The following is a 16,508-nucleotide window of genomic DNA, read 5'->3' on the forward strand; positions in this document are numbered from 1 at the left end:
TTTAGAGGAAGGAAGCCATCAATTGTTGAAAGTCGTAATTGACTTCAAAATTGAAATCTACGATTCGCGTAGATAGATTTAGACTATTAATTTGCTCAAAACCGATTAAGGGTGAATGAGAAATTAATGTTTAAAGTCAACCCAAAATAACATTTGTTATTCATTAATAAAGTGCATAGGAGAATAGTCCCACATCGAAAATTCTCGATGTGTATTCTCTACTTATTAATGAAGATGTGTTAATGGAGTTAACACAAAAAATAAAAGTACAGGTGACCCCTTAGCCCAGGGCGAGCAGGTGCTCGCACCTGTGAGCCCGCCACCCGCCACGTGCGCACGTGCGCAATGGGCGCTTTGTAGGCGCACTTTGCATTTCGCATCGTCGTGAGGAGCTTAAATTTATGCTCCAGGTGACATTGCAGTGCCTGCGTGGCACTCGGGTGACGTGTCAGGCTCTTACCTGACGTGGCAGTGCCTATGCGGCATCCTCGTGAGCAAAGGGAGATGACTGGACAGTTGACTTAGGGAATGGATGGCTACCGTTGATCAACGTTGATCAAATAGATATGATGGATCGCTTGTGATGCGATCTAGAGCGTTGGATCGCAAAGAGTAACGATCTGACGGCCTGGGATGAGTCTTGATCTGAAGCATCGAATCAATGGATCCAGATCCGATGGCTGATGACAATAGGCGGGATCTGAGGGTCGCAACTCCTCAGATCTGATGGATGAGATTGAAGTGAGCTTGGTGAAGGGTTACAACCCTTCAGAATAGATGATCTAGATCGATCCAGCCCAAGGAACACATCCACTCACCCAAAGGACACTCAACCTCTTCGTTCAGTATAAATAGAACCCTCCAGATGATGGAATACTCACTCAATCTTCTCTTCTCTTCCTCAAGCATTCATCTCATCTTGTGCATTCAAGAGTCCAAGAAGTCTACTAAAAGGTTCGCTGGTCTCGGAAGTCGGAGTGCTACGATTCCGAGACGTTCGTTGTCGTTGTATCTTGGGAACGAATTGCAACAATCCGTTAAGCACCGTAGCGGAGCAATATCGTTTACGGAGATAGTGTCGAACACTAGCCTCGACGATCAATTTGCATACTCCAGAAGCTACCCGGGAACAACAGTCGTAAACTATTTAAAGAAGGAATTGACAAATACGAACTCACTTCTCAAATCGCCATGAAGAGGACAGAAAAGTTTGAGAAATTCACAATCAGAAAGATGGCAATGGATGTTGTTTTATCTAACAACGCTAAACCTTGTACGGTTTTTGCACGAAGACACGCCAGCCGCTACGGAAGGTAGTAAGGCTGCTAGCGATGCGTGGTCTCACGGAGATTTTCTGTGCCGCAATTATATACTCAACGCCTTGGACAACACGTTATATAACGTATATTGTTCTCTGGAGACGGCAAAATCTTTGTGGGAATCCCTTGAGAAGAAATACAAGACCGAAAATGTTGGATTGAAGAAATTCATCGTCGGTCGGTTTTTGGATTTCAAGATGGTGGACTCAAAAAGCGTCTCATCTCAAGTCCAAGATATGCAATTAATACTGCATGATCTGGACGCCGAAGGCATGAAGCTGAACGAGACATTCGCAGTTGCTGCGGTAATTGAGAAGCTCCCTCCGTCATGGAAGGATTTCAAGAATTACCTAAAGCACAAGCAAAAGGAAATAGGGCTGCAAGACCTGATCCTGAGGCTACGAATAGAAGAGGATAATCGAAAGTTATCCGACTCCAAAGGAACCAAGCGGACTATAGACGAAATGTCCAACCTGGTCGAGCCGAACGCCAAAAAGCCGAAGCAGTTCAAAAGGAAGGCTCAAGCAAAGAAGTTCAAAGGCTCCTGCTACAACTGTGGAAAGGCAGGACACCTATCCAAGGACTGCAGACGCCCAAAGAAGCCAACCAAGGGACCAAAGGATGTTGCGAATCATGTCGCAACCTCTCTTGAGGACTTGGATCTCACTGCAGTTGTATTTGAAGCCAACTTGGTGGATACCAACCCGAAGCAGTGGTTCATTGATACTGGAGCAACTCGTCATATCTGTTCCGATAAAGCGATGTTCTCCAAGTATACTCCGATAAATGGCAGGAAGCTCTATATGGGTAATTCCACGACGTCGCCAATTATTGGACTCGGAAAAGTTGTTCTGAAGATGACGTCCGGAAAGGAGCTAACACTCATTGATGTACTCCATGTTCCCGACATCAGTAAGAACCTAGTTTCTGGAGCGGCATTGGTCAAGGCCGGATTTAGGCTAGTGTTCCAGTCAGACAACTTTGTACTTACGAAGAATGGTGTCTTCGTAGGAAAGGGGTACCTAGAAAAGGGTCTATTCAAAATGGTTGTAATGCCTGTACTCCGAAATTTTGATGGTAATAAAATAAATGCTTCCAGCTATGTTGTTGAGTGTTTTAATTTATGGCATGATCGACTCGGACATGTGAATAATAATACTCTCAAACGTCTCATCAAATTAAATTTATTACCAGTCAATGTTGACGGAACACTCAAATGTGAAGTGTGCGTGGAAGCGAAAATGATGAAACTACCTTTTCATTCGGTGGAAAGGACGACAACTCCTCTAGAGTTAATACATAGTGATCTATGTGACTTGAAATTTGTGCAAACTAGAGGAGGTAAAAAATATTTTATTACTTTTATCGATGACTGCACAAAGTTCTGTTATGTCTTTCTTTTAAGAAATAAAGACGAAGCCCTAGAGGCGTTCAGAACCTATAAAATAGAAGTTGAAAACCAACTTGACAAACGAATTAAAATAATTCGAAGCGATAGAGGTGGAGAATATAGTGCACCGTTTGATGAATTTTGTACAGAATCTGGCATTATCCATCAAACAACGGCACCTTACTCACCTCAATCAAACGGTGTTGCCGAACGTAAAAATCGGACACTAAAAGAAATGATGAATGCCTTGTTGATAAATTCAGGCTTACCTCAAAACTTGTGGGGGGAAGCAATATTATCGGCAAATCACATTCTCAACAGAATCCCTCATAAGAAAAATGATAAAACTCCATATGAACTATGGAAAGGCCGCGAGCCATCGTACAAATACCTGAAAGTGTGGGGGTGCTTGGCAAAGGTCGAAGTACCTAAACCAAAGCAAGTAAAGATCGGACCTAAAACGTTCGATGCGATATTTGTCGGATATACCCATAATAGTAGTGCATATCGTTTCCTAGTTCACAAATCAGATATTCCTGATATACATGTGGGAACAACCATAGAATCTCGAAATGCGATATTCTTTGAAAACGTATTCCCAAATAAAAAGGGAAACGTTGAAAGTGATAACAACGGAAGTTCAAACAAAAATGACGTTACCGAACTTAGTTATTATAAAAGGACTATTGACGATCAAAGTGAAGAGCCACGTCGTAGCAAACGGGCTAGAGTTGAGAAATCGTTCGGGCCAGATTTCATGACTTTCATGTCAGAAATGGAACCAAGAACATTAAGTGAAGCTCTCTCTAGACCCGATGCTCCAATGTGGAAAGAAGCTGTCAATAGTGAAATTGAGTCTATCATGAATAATCATACTTGGGAATTAGTAGACCTTCCTTCTGGTAATAAACCATTAGGTTGTAAGTGGATACTAAAACGTAAGTATAAAGCTGATGGATCAATTGACAAGTATAAGGCCAGACTTGTAGCCAAGGGGTACAAGCAAGAGGAAGGCCTTAATTACTTCGATACATACTCACCGGTGACAAGGATTACGTCCATACGAGTGCTAATAGCCATTGCAGCACTGTATGACCTTGAAATTTATATGGAGCAACCCGAAGGGTTCATGGCTCCTGGAAATGAGAAAAAGGTGTGTCGACTTGTTAAGTCGTTGTACGGACTTAAACAAGCGTCTAAACAATGGCACGAAAAATTTGACAAAGTAATGTTGTCAAACGAATTCAGAATAAATGAATGTGACAAATGCATTTATGTCAAAAACACACCTGAAGGCTATGTAATTGTCTGTCTATACGTAGACGACATGCTAATAATGGGCAGTAATCATGATGTAATCATGACTACAAAGAAAATGTTGACCAGAAATTTTGATATGAAAGATATGGGTCAAGCAGATGTTATATTGGGAATTAAAATTCTCAGGACATCAGAAGGGATAATTTTAACACAATCCCATTATGTAGAATCTGTATTGAAAAAATTCAATGCGTACGATCTCTCTACAGTGAAAACACCTATGGATCTAAGTCAACACTTAGCAAAAAACCATGGTGAGACCATATCGCAGTTGGAATATTCTCGGATAATAGGCAGTTTGATGTATCTCACAAACTGCACACGTCCGGATATTGCCTGTACGGTCAACAAACTGAGTCGTTTTACGAGTAATCCAAACGACACCCATTGGAAAGCATTGATGCGAGTTCTCAGATATTTGAAATATACTATGAACTATGGATTACATTATGGAAAATATCCCGCTGTGTTGGAAGGATATTGTGATGCTAATTGGATATCAGATACAAAAGACTCCAAATCCACTAGTGGATATATATTCACGATCGGTGGGGGAGCAGTATCTTGGAAATCCAATAAGCAGACTTGCATTGCTCGGTCAACTATGGAATCCGAGTTTATAGCACTAGACAAAGCAGCTGAGGAAGCTGAATGGCTGCGGAATTTCTTGGAAGATATTCCTAGTTGGGTGAAACCTGTGCATGCCGTACTAATCCACTGTGATAGTCAATCGGCGATTGGAAGGGCACAGAGTAATATATATAATGGGAAGTCACGACATATACGTCGTAGACATAATACCATTAGGCAGTTGATCTCGAATGGAGTGATTGCAATCGACTATGTTAAGTCCAAAGATAATTTGGCAGATCCTCTAACGAAGGGGTTGAGTCGAGATCAAGTATACTGCTCATCAAGAGGAATGAGATTAAAAATCTACAACTAAAAACGACTGTAGCGGTAACCCAACCTTGTTGACTGGAGATCCCAAGATCTTGGTTCAATGGGACAACGAAGTTACATAAGTTGTGGTCCAGCACATTAGATAGTTTATCTCTATCCCAATCCTAGGATGAATTTGTGCTGTCCTACCTCATGTAGTGAGGTTAAGCTTATGCTTTTAGTGACTTCTATACCTGATAAGGTGGAGTATGGTAGGATACTCTTGATAGAAGTGTCACCTATGTGAGTGTGAAGACAGGCCGCTTCAATGAAATACTCATGAATCCAAGATGGTATCCATGGCCGAAATGGAACCAACCATGAGAACCTAAAGTAGGTGAGATAGATCTCTGTGTGGGTGTTATTGTCTAAGTATACACCAACAGCTGAGCAGTTCAAGACATCACGTTCACTACGCAGCCTAGTATACTCGATAGCATTTCACTACGGAAGGTTCAAAGCCACAAGCTACCTCTCCCGATGCAGTGACTTATCGATTGGACTCTTGTAAAATGTCAGCATGCATACACGCATTGCATTAATTTCCATTCATGTGGGGGATTGTTGGATATTGGGGCCTTAAATGGACTAAAACGGTTTAGAGGAAGGAAGCCATCAATTGTTGAAAGTCGTAATTGACTTCAAAATTGAAATCTACGATTCGCGTAGATAGATTTAGACTATTAATTTGCTCAAAACCGATTAAGGGTGAATGAGAAATTAATGTTTAAAGTCAACCCAAAATAACATTTGTTATTCATTAATAAAGTGCATAGGAGAATAGTCCCACATCGAAAATTCTCGATGTGTATTCTCTACTTATTAATGAAGATGTGTTAATGGAGTTAACACAAAAAATAAAAGTACAGGTGACCCCTTAGCCCAGGGCGAGCAGGTGCTCGCACCTGTGAGCCCGCCACCCGCCACGTGCGCACGTGCGCAATGGGCGCTTTGTAGGCGCACTTTGCACTTCGCATCGTCGCGAGGACTGGACAGTTGACTTGGGTGGCACTCGGGTGACGTGTCAGGCTCTTACCTGACGTGGCAGTGCCTATGCGGCATCCTCGTGGGCAAAGGGAGATGACTGGACAGTTGACTTAGGGAATGGATGGCTACCGTTGATCAACGTTGATCAAATAGATATGATGGATCGCTTGTGATGCGATCTAGAGCGTTGGATCGCAAAGAGTAACGATCTGACGGCCTGGGATGAGGCTTGATCTGAAGCATCGAATCAATGGATCCAGATCCGATGGCTGATGACAATAGGCGGGATCTGAGGGTCGCAACTCCTCAGATCTGATGGATGAGATTGAAGTGGGCTTGGTGAAGGGTTACAACCCTTCAGAATAGATGATCTAGATCGATCCAGCCCAAGGAACACATCCACTCACCCAAAGGACACTCAACCTCTTCGTTCAGTATAAATAGAACCCTCCAGATGATGGAATACTCACTCAATCTTCTCTTCTCTTCCTCAAGCATTCATCTCATCTTGTGCATTCAAGAGTCCAAGAAGTCTACTAAAAGGTTCGCTGGTCTCGGAAGTCGGAGTGCCACGATTCCGAGATGTTCGTCGTCGTTGTATCTTGGGAACGAATTGCAACAATCCGTTAAGCACCATAGTGGAGCAATATTGTTTACGGAGATAGTGTCGAACACTAGCCTCGACGATCAATTTGCATACTCCAGAAGCTACCCGGGAACAACAAGAGACAATCTGTGTGAGTAATGGGAAGTCTAGCGCCATCATCGACAACACCATTAGAACCAACATATGGAGCATGCAAAGAGAGATTGGAGAGGTCAGAAGTCACATTATGGGTGCCGCTAGAGTCAATGATCCAATCAGACAAAGGGGTGATGCCATAGTGTAGATAGTAGCTGACAAAGCAGGCGGTCCATAAATAGCACGAGACAAGCTAGTGGGAGGCACAGAGTAGGAGCGAGCTGATAGGAAAAATCAAGGTAGCGCCGAGCAGAACGACCTTGACGACTGTACAACTGACAACCTCCAAGATATGGACGTGAGACACACTAGCCTTGCGCTGGAGCAACCGCGATCGACAGGACCATGAACCAATGGGATGAGCACCGTTAGGTGGATGAGCCGCGACAGATGGATAAGGCGATCGGTGTGAGGCAACAGTAGATCGAAAAATAGGGTGAGCAATTGCTGGAAAAGTGATTTGCATACCCCTACGAGCGGCAATATGAGCTTCATAATTGAGGAGCTTCTCGTAGAGTTCTTCAAAGAGATTGCAGTGTCTGGGCTTGAATGACATGTGCAAGTTCCTTATAGTCATCATCAAGACCATAAAGGACTTTGATGGTGAGGTCTTTAATGTCAAGAGGGGCATTCATGAGTGCTAGTTCATTAGACTTGGATTTGATAAACTACATAAATTTAGTGATAGATTGAGAGCTTTTGACTAGATTGCGAAGTTGTGTAATACGACCACGGGAGGGTGTACCATAAGTAGATCAAGAGTGTTCCAGTAATCACGAGATGTGCGAGCAGCAGCAATGAACGAAATTAAGGATGAAGAAAGAGATCTAATAATAACATTCAATATGAGTTGATCTTGATGGATCCAGGTATGATATGCAAGATTAGAAGTTTGAGCATGGTTGACAGTATGTAGTTTGTCTGGACAAGGATGAGAACCATCAACAAGCAGATCATGACTAGTGAGGAGGGTCGTGAACTGTAGACGCCATGAGAGATAGTTGGAGGAAGTCAGCTTCAAGGGCGCATGAGCAATAACATTGAAGGAGATCAGGGTGGTCAGGTACAGCCATAGAAAAGACTGCTTGTGAGAGAGGATGGGCGGCGACAACGGCAACTAGGCGTGGCTAGGGTTAGGGTTTATGGTGTAGGTCTGAGGCTCTGATACCATATAAAAGGTATTGAAAGAATATATTTTCTATATTTAAGAATAATGATACAAGATGTATTTATATACATCTTTAATAAAAATAAAAAATATATATACAAAAGATATATGTACTATATATTCCAAGATATCCTAATAGTAGGTATTGCAGATGGAGTAATTAGAGTGTATCTTTACTGCCTATTTTGTCCTTTCCATGTAGTCAGGTGAAATTATTGGTGCTACTTGAATGCCCAATTGGAAAAATATTGTTGTAGAAATTGTGAAATGATTAAGAAAACAGGAGGAAATAGGCATGCATTTTCCTGCTATTCATTCTATTAAGCAAACGTAGAATAGCTGTCATCTAAAATCCTTTTTTCCCCTTACTCCAAATTGATGGGTTTTTTTCCCTTAATCAACTCAAATAAGCTTATTGTTTCTTTGAAGGTACTGCTGTAATCTGCTCACTGCTTACAAGACTGACAGAGCCAAATACGAGGCTACTGCCTGGAGCTGGACCCAGAAGTATGCAATGGGCTAGGACCAGCAACTGGAGGAGGTTGTTTTTGTTCTTGGTCAGTTGTTAATTACTTATGGAGATGTGTTATATTGTTTGTCAGTGGAATTATTTACTGTCATTTAACAGAGTAAGGAAAGCTTCAAGCTTTCCACTTCTCAGAACAGTGGTAAAAGGTAATTGTATGCATTCGTTTGCAATGATGTTGATATACGAACCTTGACAATCTCTCCTCTTGGCTGACTAGATTTTGGATAATAGATAATATCTGATCTCTGTGTCGAGCCAACTTTCAAATCCCAGCTAACTGAGTCATTGGTTTATTTTGATAATTTGATGTCGAACTCAACTCACTGAACCAACCTGGAACCTGACTCTAATTCTACATTTTGAACCAAGGTTTGGAGAGTTGCGTTGGAAAAGTTAGATGGAATGCTCAAAGAGAAAATCATGTCACCAAAGAGAACCTTTATACATGCACATCAAAGACAAGTAAATGATCTATGCCTCCTCGCTTAGAGTCAACCCAAGCTACTCCCAATTGTTTAGGTGCATAATTCATGGAAAACTGAATAAAAATAATCAATTTTGGCTCACAAAAGCAGTATCTTATGCACGCCCGAAACAAATTGATATCAGCACAAGTTGCTACATCATGGACTGACATCTTCCTTTCTCTTTTTTCAGAAGAACAAGTAGATCAAAATACAGTCACCAAGTATTCCAAAGCCTTCTGTAAAAGCCTATCTCTTTACAAGGAAATTTCTCTCAGATAAGAGTTTAATCAAACTGCTCCAGGAACATTGAGTTTCATTTCTCTACCATCCTGCCTGTGCACTCTTCATAGCATTGTAAAATGGAGACACACTGCCGCTTGGATGAGGGCTGCCATCCCTTGAACCTGAATTCAACATGGCTAATTCTTGAAGTTGTTGCTTCTTATAGTGATCCTGCAATTCATCCTGACGATAGAATTTCAATGTCAAGTATAACATGGCATACTAAAATTATGGTAGGCAACCAAGGACTCAACTGCTAGACATGCTGAGCTTGGAATTTTTTTTAATAAAATACTGAAAGTGATCGAATGATTTCGTACTCACCACTGGTTTCAGCAACTCTTCTATAACTTCGTGTGCATGTCTCAATCTAGCATCGATCGTATTTGCCGGCGACTCTACCTCAATCAAGATATGCAACGGATCATTCAAGTGTTCATAACCTGGTCTTCCCCTCATTTTCTCCTCCTTCAAACATCAAGGATGATGAAAGGTAAATAAACACTAAGGCAGCCGCAAAAGCTAAATTTTCAGGTAAATAGCTTTCTTTAGGTAAAAATGTGGTCTCGTTTATGTTCTCAGTCATGTAAAACTCAAACATTTCTATAACTCAACTATTTTGCTGGACATTCGGTGCTCAGACTTGCAATAGAAAAGATGCAGTTGAGCTGCCATGCCACTTTAGTTGCTTGCAAACATTCGTAAAGAAAAAAAAATGTTTAAAACCACTGCAATAGCTTCATATGCGAAATGCCTAAAAGGCCATTTCAGAAGTTATCAGCATGGGCAATGATAGCTTTAGAAATAACAAAATTGGAAAAGATTGGTGATCAAGTTGGTGGTCAGAAATGGTTTAGGAAGGAATCTAATGTCTTCTTAGTAGGGGAAAAATAGGAAGATTGAAGAGAAAAATGAGATCATTGAATTTATCCTAATGACCATTATTACAAAGAAAATACATGCTTGATACTTGATAGTTTGTTATGTCTACTAAAATTCCGGACCAAATATACATTCAATGGCATGGTAAGGAACTAGAGAAGTTTGTTTTACAGTTTGATGAGTAGATATTATTATTTTTGGTTATCATAATGCAAGTTCATTACACTTGTTTAGATATTGCTTAAAGAATACACAAGCATAGATTGTAATTTGTTTCTTCTGGAAACAGGAGGAATTCATTCTAATTAGATAGTTCAAGATATAATTTTGGGATAAAATGGTGTGAATAAGCCTTTCGTAGAGATAAACTTGGAATTTCATTGTTTTTGCAACCATATAGTGAAAGAGACAATTCTCCTTACCTTGTCAGAATCTTTTATTGAACCCTTTCCTCGAATGTAAACACGACATCCGGTTGATGCTTCAATTCTTTTCAGCGAATTACCCCTGGGTCCAAGAAGGCGTCCAACAAAATTGAACTAAATGCAATCTAGAATGTGAGTGTCACAATGATAGAGAAATTACAGAGGAAAAATTAAAATGCGATGAAACAAAACTCACATTAGGGTAGGTATCCACTGGAATCTCTAAACGCAATACTTTCTTTATTATGCATGACTTTGGACTTGTAAGTGCTCCTTGCCAATCGATCGCAACTCCTTGTGAAAAGCCTAGCATCTTCTTAAGGATAAATTGAATGTAAAAGCAAAGATCACTATTCAGCAAAATGTAATTGTACACTTGAAGAGATGCATCATTCAGTATAGGTGTTCCAATTAGAGTTCGGGAATATGAAAAAATGAAAATGCAAGGACTCAGCTAATAAGAGAAAGGCGAGTATGATTCCGATTAAGTAGATAAATATACTTGATCTGAAAGTAACATTAGAAGATCTTTCACATAGAAGCAAGTTAACAATACACGATGCATAAAGAAATTCAGAGATAGTTCTTTGGAGTTTGGAGTGCCTCTTTAGGGCAACAGATTGCAAGTGTTGAAAATTGCAACTTCAAACATATGCCATGTTACTTCCATGCATGAAAATCTTCAATAGATCTTAACTTGATGGACCCTCCAGCTACAAACACTTACCATATTAGGAGGATATGATAAGTTTCTAAACATACAGATTGGCCTCTTTCCTAAAACTTGAACTTTCGAGATAAGTGATCAACCAGTCAAATTTTATTGAGACGATACGTCAGCAAGCTCATTACAAATGAATAATTCGGCAAAAGCAAGCAAATGATGAAGACAATTGAATAGTAACAAAATGGCACAAGGATATACTGAAGGTATAAACTTGTCTACCTCTTGTTGGTGTGCATTCAGAATACTGATACAAGTCCCAGAATTACAAATCGATTCGGAATTAGCCATGGGACTGGGACTTCTTTGCTGCCTCCAGTTACAGTCACCAAATCCTTGGCTAGAAACCATGCCTGAGACTCTTAATATCTCTGATAGCAAGGAATTTGTCAAACTTTAAATCAGTTAAAACATACAAGAAACTAGAAGTATTATTTCATATATCGAGAGATCTTACTAACTAGTGATAATGTAAATTCATATCCAACTGAACATTGATTTACTTGTCCATAGGAGTGTACAGCAGAGTGTATCAGTTACTGCACAATCTTAAAGGAGTTTTGACTTCAAAAATATTTAAGAAGTTGAAACCAAAATAATGAAAAATATTCAATAAAGAATTCATAAAGTGCTGGTCAAAAGTGAAACTTAGAAGAGAAAAATGAAGATGTTCTTAAATAGTAAAAGTTTCATATATCTTAGATCTACTATTTGATGGTTAATAAAATAATGATTGCCTGGGAGATCCTTTCAATCACAAAGAACAACTAAGATCTCTTGTTTTCAGTTCTAGAAAAGAAAGATAGTTCGAGAACATCCTCATATGCCAAATAGAGACTGACATGAAATGCAAACATTGGTAGTCTTTTAGCAAATATGCAGTTACCTTTCCAACTTCTACTTCAATTTTTCCTCTCAGAAGCAATTTTTCAAACACTAGGGGCCATGTATGCTCTCTGTCTACAAAACATAGAGAGACAATTTGGCTCCCCACCCAAAAGCCAGTATTTAAATGTGGAACTCATTTCAAATATACAGATTAGATTGTTGGAACTCCATGTTCCATTTTGAAAAGGCGTCGGCAATGAAGATGTAACCATTGAATTATTATCAGAAAATGATAGTTCAGATGTAACCATAGAATCAAACAGTTGATACGCATAACAAAACAAAGAACTCGTGTTAGCTGATTGGTAGAATGAACGCATCAAATAAACATTAAGAAGCACTTGAAAGCACATCCTGAACACGGTTCTGCTTAACGAAGTTTTTTTCTCTAATCTGAAACCTCAAATCAATCCTTAGAAAGTAGTCAGTCACTGACCTTTGTTCAACAAGTGGCTACATATAGGAAGAACCTGCATGAAAGGCCCGAGTTTTTGATGCTCCGATAGCAGCTTTGCCAGATACTGACTGTTATTTGCAACACCGATTCTAATCACAAATTAAGCTTGATTACAAAGACAAGAAATTGGAGCAAACCCTGGCCCTTTCTGTAGGAACCTGTACCTGTCTATGTCTTCTTTGCTACTTGTCTGTGAGGATACTGGTGCAGCAGGGGAGGAGGACCTCTGAGCATATAAGCTCGACATGATGGTCGTTGAGAGGAAAATAGGCGAGATGGAAGAAAGGTGAGGTTTTAATGCAGGAGGAGGAAAGCTGCTTCTTCAGAACTCTGTAAGTCTCAATCCAGGCAACCCTTGCAACTCATAAAAGATATAAATAGAAGGAAGAGGAAAATTTCCGGAAAAGATTAATGAACATTTCTGTGGATCCATTCTTCGAAGTATTTTAGTAATGCGGTTGGCTTTAGGCACGTCCACAACTTTTTTACTGCGAGAGACAGAACAAAAAAAAAGTAAATAATTGTGGTTTTAATTGTTGGTACTTCAGACACACCAATGAATAATCAAACACATCTAACACTACAAAATGGAGGACGAAAGTAACAAATTGCCATCTTTTGGGAGAACAGAAGAGACTACTGCAAAACTGCCAATGAATTATTCCCTCTGCATGCAAATATCATCCCCTTTCTAATGTGTTTTTGGCAAAGAGATTGAACCATATACGTGGATAGTTATTGCATGGCAAGATGATGGTAAAGAAACTTGAGACCTATGGAGGACATTTTGGCTTCTTGCTGAATGCTGAGCATGCACCTCGTCTTCTTTTGCTATGGTTAAAGCCACATGTTAAATGAACGAGCAGAGTCTTAGGGCCGGCCACGAAGACTGTGACCAAGGAACCCCAGTCATGGAACAAGCTCGTGCATGCATATCTTGCTTTTGCTTGACACAAACTGGACTAAAGAAGTGCTGATATGGATTCACGCAATGAGATTAGCATTATTTATATAGAATCTTTTGCCTATCTTACTGTCGGAGGCAAAGTAATCGAACACGAGACACAAGTACAATCGAGATATTAATGACAGTGGGAGATGAGGAGGAGGAAGAGGAGCAAGCATAGGATTCCCTGGTGGTGTAATTTAATAAGGATACAACAAGGCACGTTGAGCTGGGGCATGAGGCAGCAGGGACAGATCTGTGTGGGTTTGCCCACAAAGCTGCCTCCTCGCTCTTGTTAAGCCACTGCATCATGTGCTATCATCTAAAATCTTCCCCCTCACAGCCAATTCACGTATGGCATACCAACTCCCATCTACTCTCCAAAAATCACAAACAGTACTAGAATGAGATTTTTCAGATTTGTAAGAAATCTCTAGTCATTTTCTTTCTCTGCTAGCTACCTAGCTAATGATTTTGTCCTGCCCAATACGTCCAAGGAGGGATGCCAACAAAGCCTAAACAGCATCCGACCACCAAAAAGTAGCATTAAGGTTCTCTTCGCCGTGGAAGTCTATAGATTCTGATGAGCGATGGCTCGTGGTTCAAAAACCGCCAAAGAAGAGAGAGGAAAAAAACATATTTTGATGGCTCGTGCGAGTGCAAGTCATTTTTGTAATGACAAATGCAAAAATATCTAGGGAAAAAAAGTTAAGCTAAAAGGCTCATAGTGTTTGAAACGGTGAAACAAGAACCTGTTTTTTCTTCAACAATTTTGATTTAATCCTCATTTACAATCAAATTTTGATCATTTATACCGAGTAATATATCAAGTATTTAAGTGCAATTAGCAGATGCTTAAGCTTTATTTTCCTTAGTTATACTTGCTGATTTGGGTACATAAATGAGATAATGAAATTGAAAACAATTGAATATTTTATTCAAAATAAACAAGTAAAATTTATGATTTTTATTTTTATTTTTTTTCCTGTTATTCATTTCTATGTACAAGTAAAGGTATTGGAGAACCAATCTAGGTATATTATTATAGATTTGTTATAGATTTATTACAAATTTGATTTTTTTTTCATATTTAATTTGATATAGTATAATTAGGAAGATTTGATTTGATAATAGTTATAATTTATTAAGAAATATTATGTGATTTCAATTCCTTAGATAGGAGTATGTAATTTGAAATAAGGATGAAGTTTTCTAGGGAAAAAAAAACCACAAGGTTTCCTTTTGCTGCCCAACTGCCTCTAAGGTTTCGGTCTTTATTAGCCATCGGGGATTCTGATCTTCGAGGGTAACAAGTTTCGGCCATAACGTCTCTTCCACCTCTGCCTACCTACTGAGACTCTAGAGTTCAGGCAGATGCCGACGAACTCTTTCATAATCAACTCTGCTCCAAATCACCCCATGATGCCGATGAACTCTTCCACAATCAACTTTGCTCCAAATCACGCCATTATGTAGCCAGAAACTATCTCTGGCTTAATTATCATTCACAAACTGAATGACCACAATTATCTTCAGTGGTCACAATCGGTAATGATGTTCATCAATGGACGAGGAAAAGATAATTATCCCATGGGTATTCTAGAACCAAAAATAGGTAATCTAGAGGGTCGAAAACAACTTTGTTATGTCATGGTAAATCAACTTTATAAATGCAGAAATCGGTGAAAATTTTATATTGTTCAAGACTACCCAAGATATATGGGAGATAGCTCAACCAAGACAACATTGCTAAATTCTTTCATGTTGAAAGCACCTTCTAAGACTTAAAACAAGGTAATCATTCAATAACTACCTATTTGACAACTCTTAATCGCTATTGGTAATAGGTGGATCTCTTATGTCTTTGAAACCCATAATTGGAAGCGTTCTAAAGATCAAACGTATTTCAAACGATTTGTGAAGGCCAAGAGAGTATTTAGATTTCTGATGGGACTTGATCAGTCTATGGATATAGTAAGGGGCAGAATCCTTGACACAAAACCAATGCCAAGTCTTCGGGAGGCATTTTTAGAAGTTTGAAGGGAAGAAAGACGTATGTAGGTAATATTGGGATAGTCAAACATCAAAATTTAGCCAGTTAACTGAAGCAAGTGCTTTAGCTACTTGGAATTCCACTCACAACATGAATGACAATCGACTGAAGAAGAAGGGATTCCCATGGTGTGACTATTGTTGAATGGAAGGACACACTAAAGACACGTGTTGGAAGCTTCATGGGAAATCAGCAGATTGGAAACCCTCTCAGGACCGAGAAGTAAAGGGAAATGTTGCAGTCACACCCATGACACAGTGTGACAACTCGATTCCTTTCTCTAAGGAACAACTTGATATTCTCCAACAACTCATTCAAAAGGCAAATATCTCACCTCCATCAACAATGCACACATCTACCTACTTTGCTTGGATTGTAGATTTTGATGCTTTAGAGCACATGATAGATGATAGATTATTTTTCCCACTTTTTCACTATGTGGCAAACCCCAATCGGTGTGTATAGCAAATGAGGCATGAGCTCAAGTAGTTGGGGCAGAAATTATTCATCTCTTAAACACACTAACTCTACATTCTGTGGTATTTGTTCCTAACCTTGATTGTAATCTTGTGTATGTTAGTAGAGTAAATAAAGATCGCAACTGTGAGACTAAATTCTTTTCTAACTCTTGTATGTTTTAGGACTTGAGCACCGGGAAGACGATTGACAGTGCTAAGTTTCATGAAGGCCTTCCTTAATGCCTATTTATTTTCAAGTTATTTAGCTAGCCACAAATGTCAATTGAGTCTTGGTGATAGTAGTCGGTCCAATAAAGAAAGTGATATTATGATGTGTCGCTTTTGACTTGGTCATCCCAATTTTTTATATTTAAGGTACTTATTTCCCTCACTTTTTATTAATAAAAAATTGAGTTTGTTTCGGTGTGAAGTTTGTTAAATTACAAAACATACTTGAAACACTTACTCTCCTCCAACAATATAAGCCTATACATCATTTTTCTCTCATCCATGGTGATATATAGGGACC

General features: G+C 39.5%; 1 protein-coding gene across 3 annotated transcripts; it reads right to left on the reverse strand.

Moving 5' to 3' along the window:
- Window positions 1-8,976: 8,976 nt before the first annotated feature.
- On the reverse strand, window positions 8,977-13,479 carry LOC122038085 (KH domain-containing protein SPIN1-like). Of its 3 annotated transcripts, XM_042597662.1 has the most exons (8): window positions 13,296-13,479; window positions 12,687-13,010; window positions 12,502-12,611; window positions 11,400-11,548; window positions 10,650-10,766; window positions 10,451-10,567; window positions 9,471-9,614; window positions 8,977-9,317 (listed from the first exon to the last, which is right to left on the reverse strand). In XM_042597662.1, the coding sequence occupies exons 2-8, from the start codon at window positions 12,767-12,769 to the stop codon at window positions 9,186-9,188; spliced, it is 852 nt and encodes a 283-aa protein (XP_042453596.1). In that variant the 5' UTR covers window positions 12,770-13,010; window positions 13,296-13,479; the 3' UTR covers window positions 8,977-9,185. The 3 variants fall into 3 exon arrangements, with proteins under 3 accessions (XP_042453596.1, XP_042453595.1, XP_042453598.1); XM_042597661.1 differs by lacking the exon at window positions 13,296-13,479 and having other exon boundaries at window positions 8,977-9,329; window positions 12,687-12,981; XM_042597664.1 differs by lacking the exon at window positions 13,296-13,479 and having other exon boundaries at window positions 8,977-9,329; window positions 12,502-12,590; window positions 12,687-12,980.
- Window positions 13,480-16,508: the final 3,029 nt, after the last annotated feature.

Source organism: Zingiber officinale, chromosome 1A (genome assembly GCF_018446385.1).
Source record: "Zingiber officinale cultivar Zhangliang chromosome 1A, Zo_v1.1, whole genome shotgun sequence".
Lineage (NCBI taxonomy): Eukaryota > Viridiplantae > Streptophyta > Magnoliopsida > Zingiberales > Zingiberaceae > Zingiber > Zingiber officinale.

Bases quoted from the DNA above. Each gene is read 5' to 3' on its own strand.
- LOC122038085 (XM_042597661.1), bottom strand. From the start codon at position 12,769: ATGTCGAGCTTATATGCTCAGAGGTCCTCCTCCCCTGCTGCACCAGTA. The intron at 10,767-11,399 runs GTAGACAAGTTT...ATCCTTAAGAAG, and splicing joins TGAATGCACACCAACAAGAG to ATGCTAGGCTTTTCACAAGG. The intron at 9,615-10,450 runs GTAAGGAGAATT...TGATGTTTGAAG, and splicing joins CAATAAAAGATTCTGACAAG to GAGGAGAAAATGAGGGGAAG.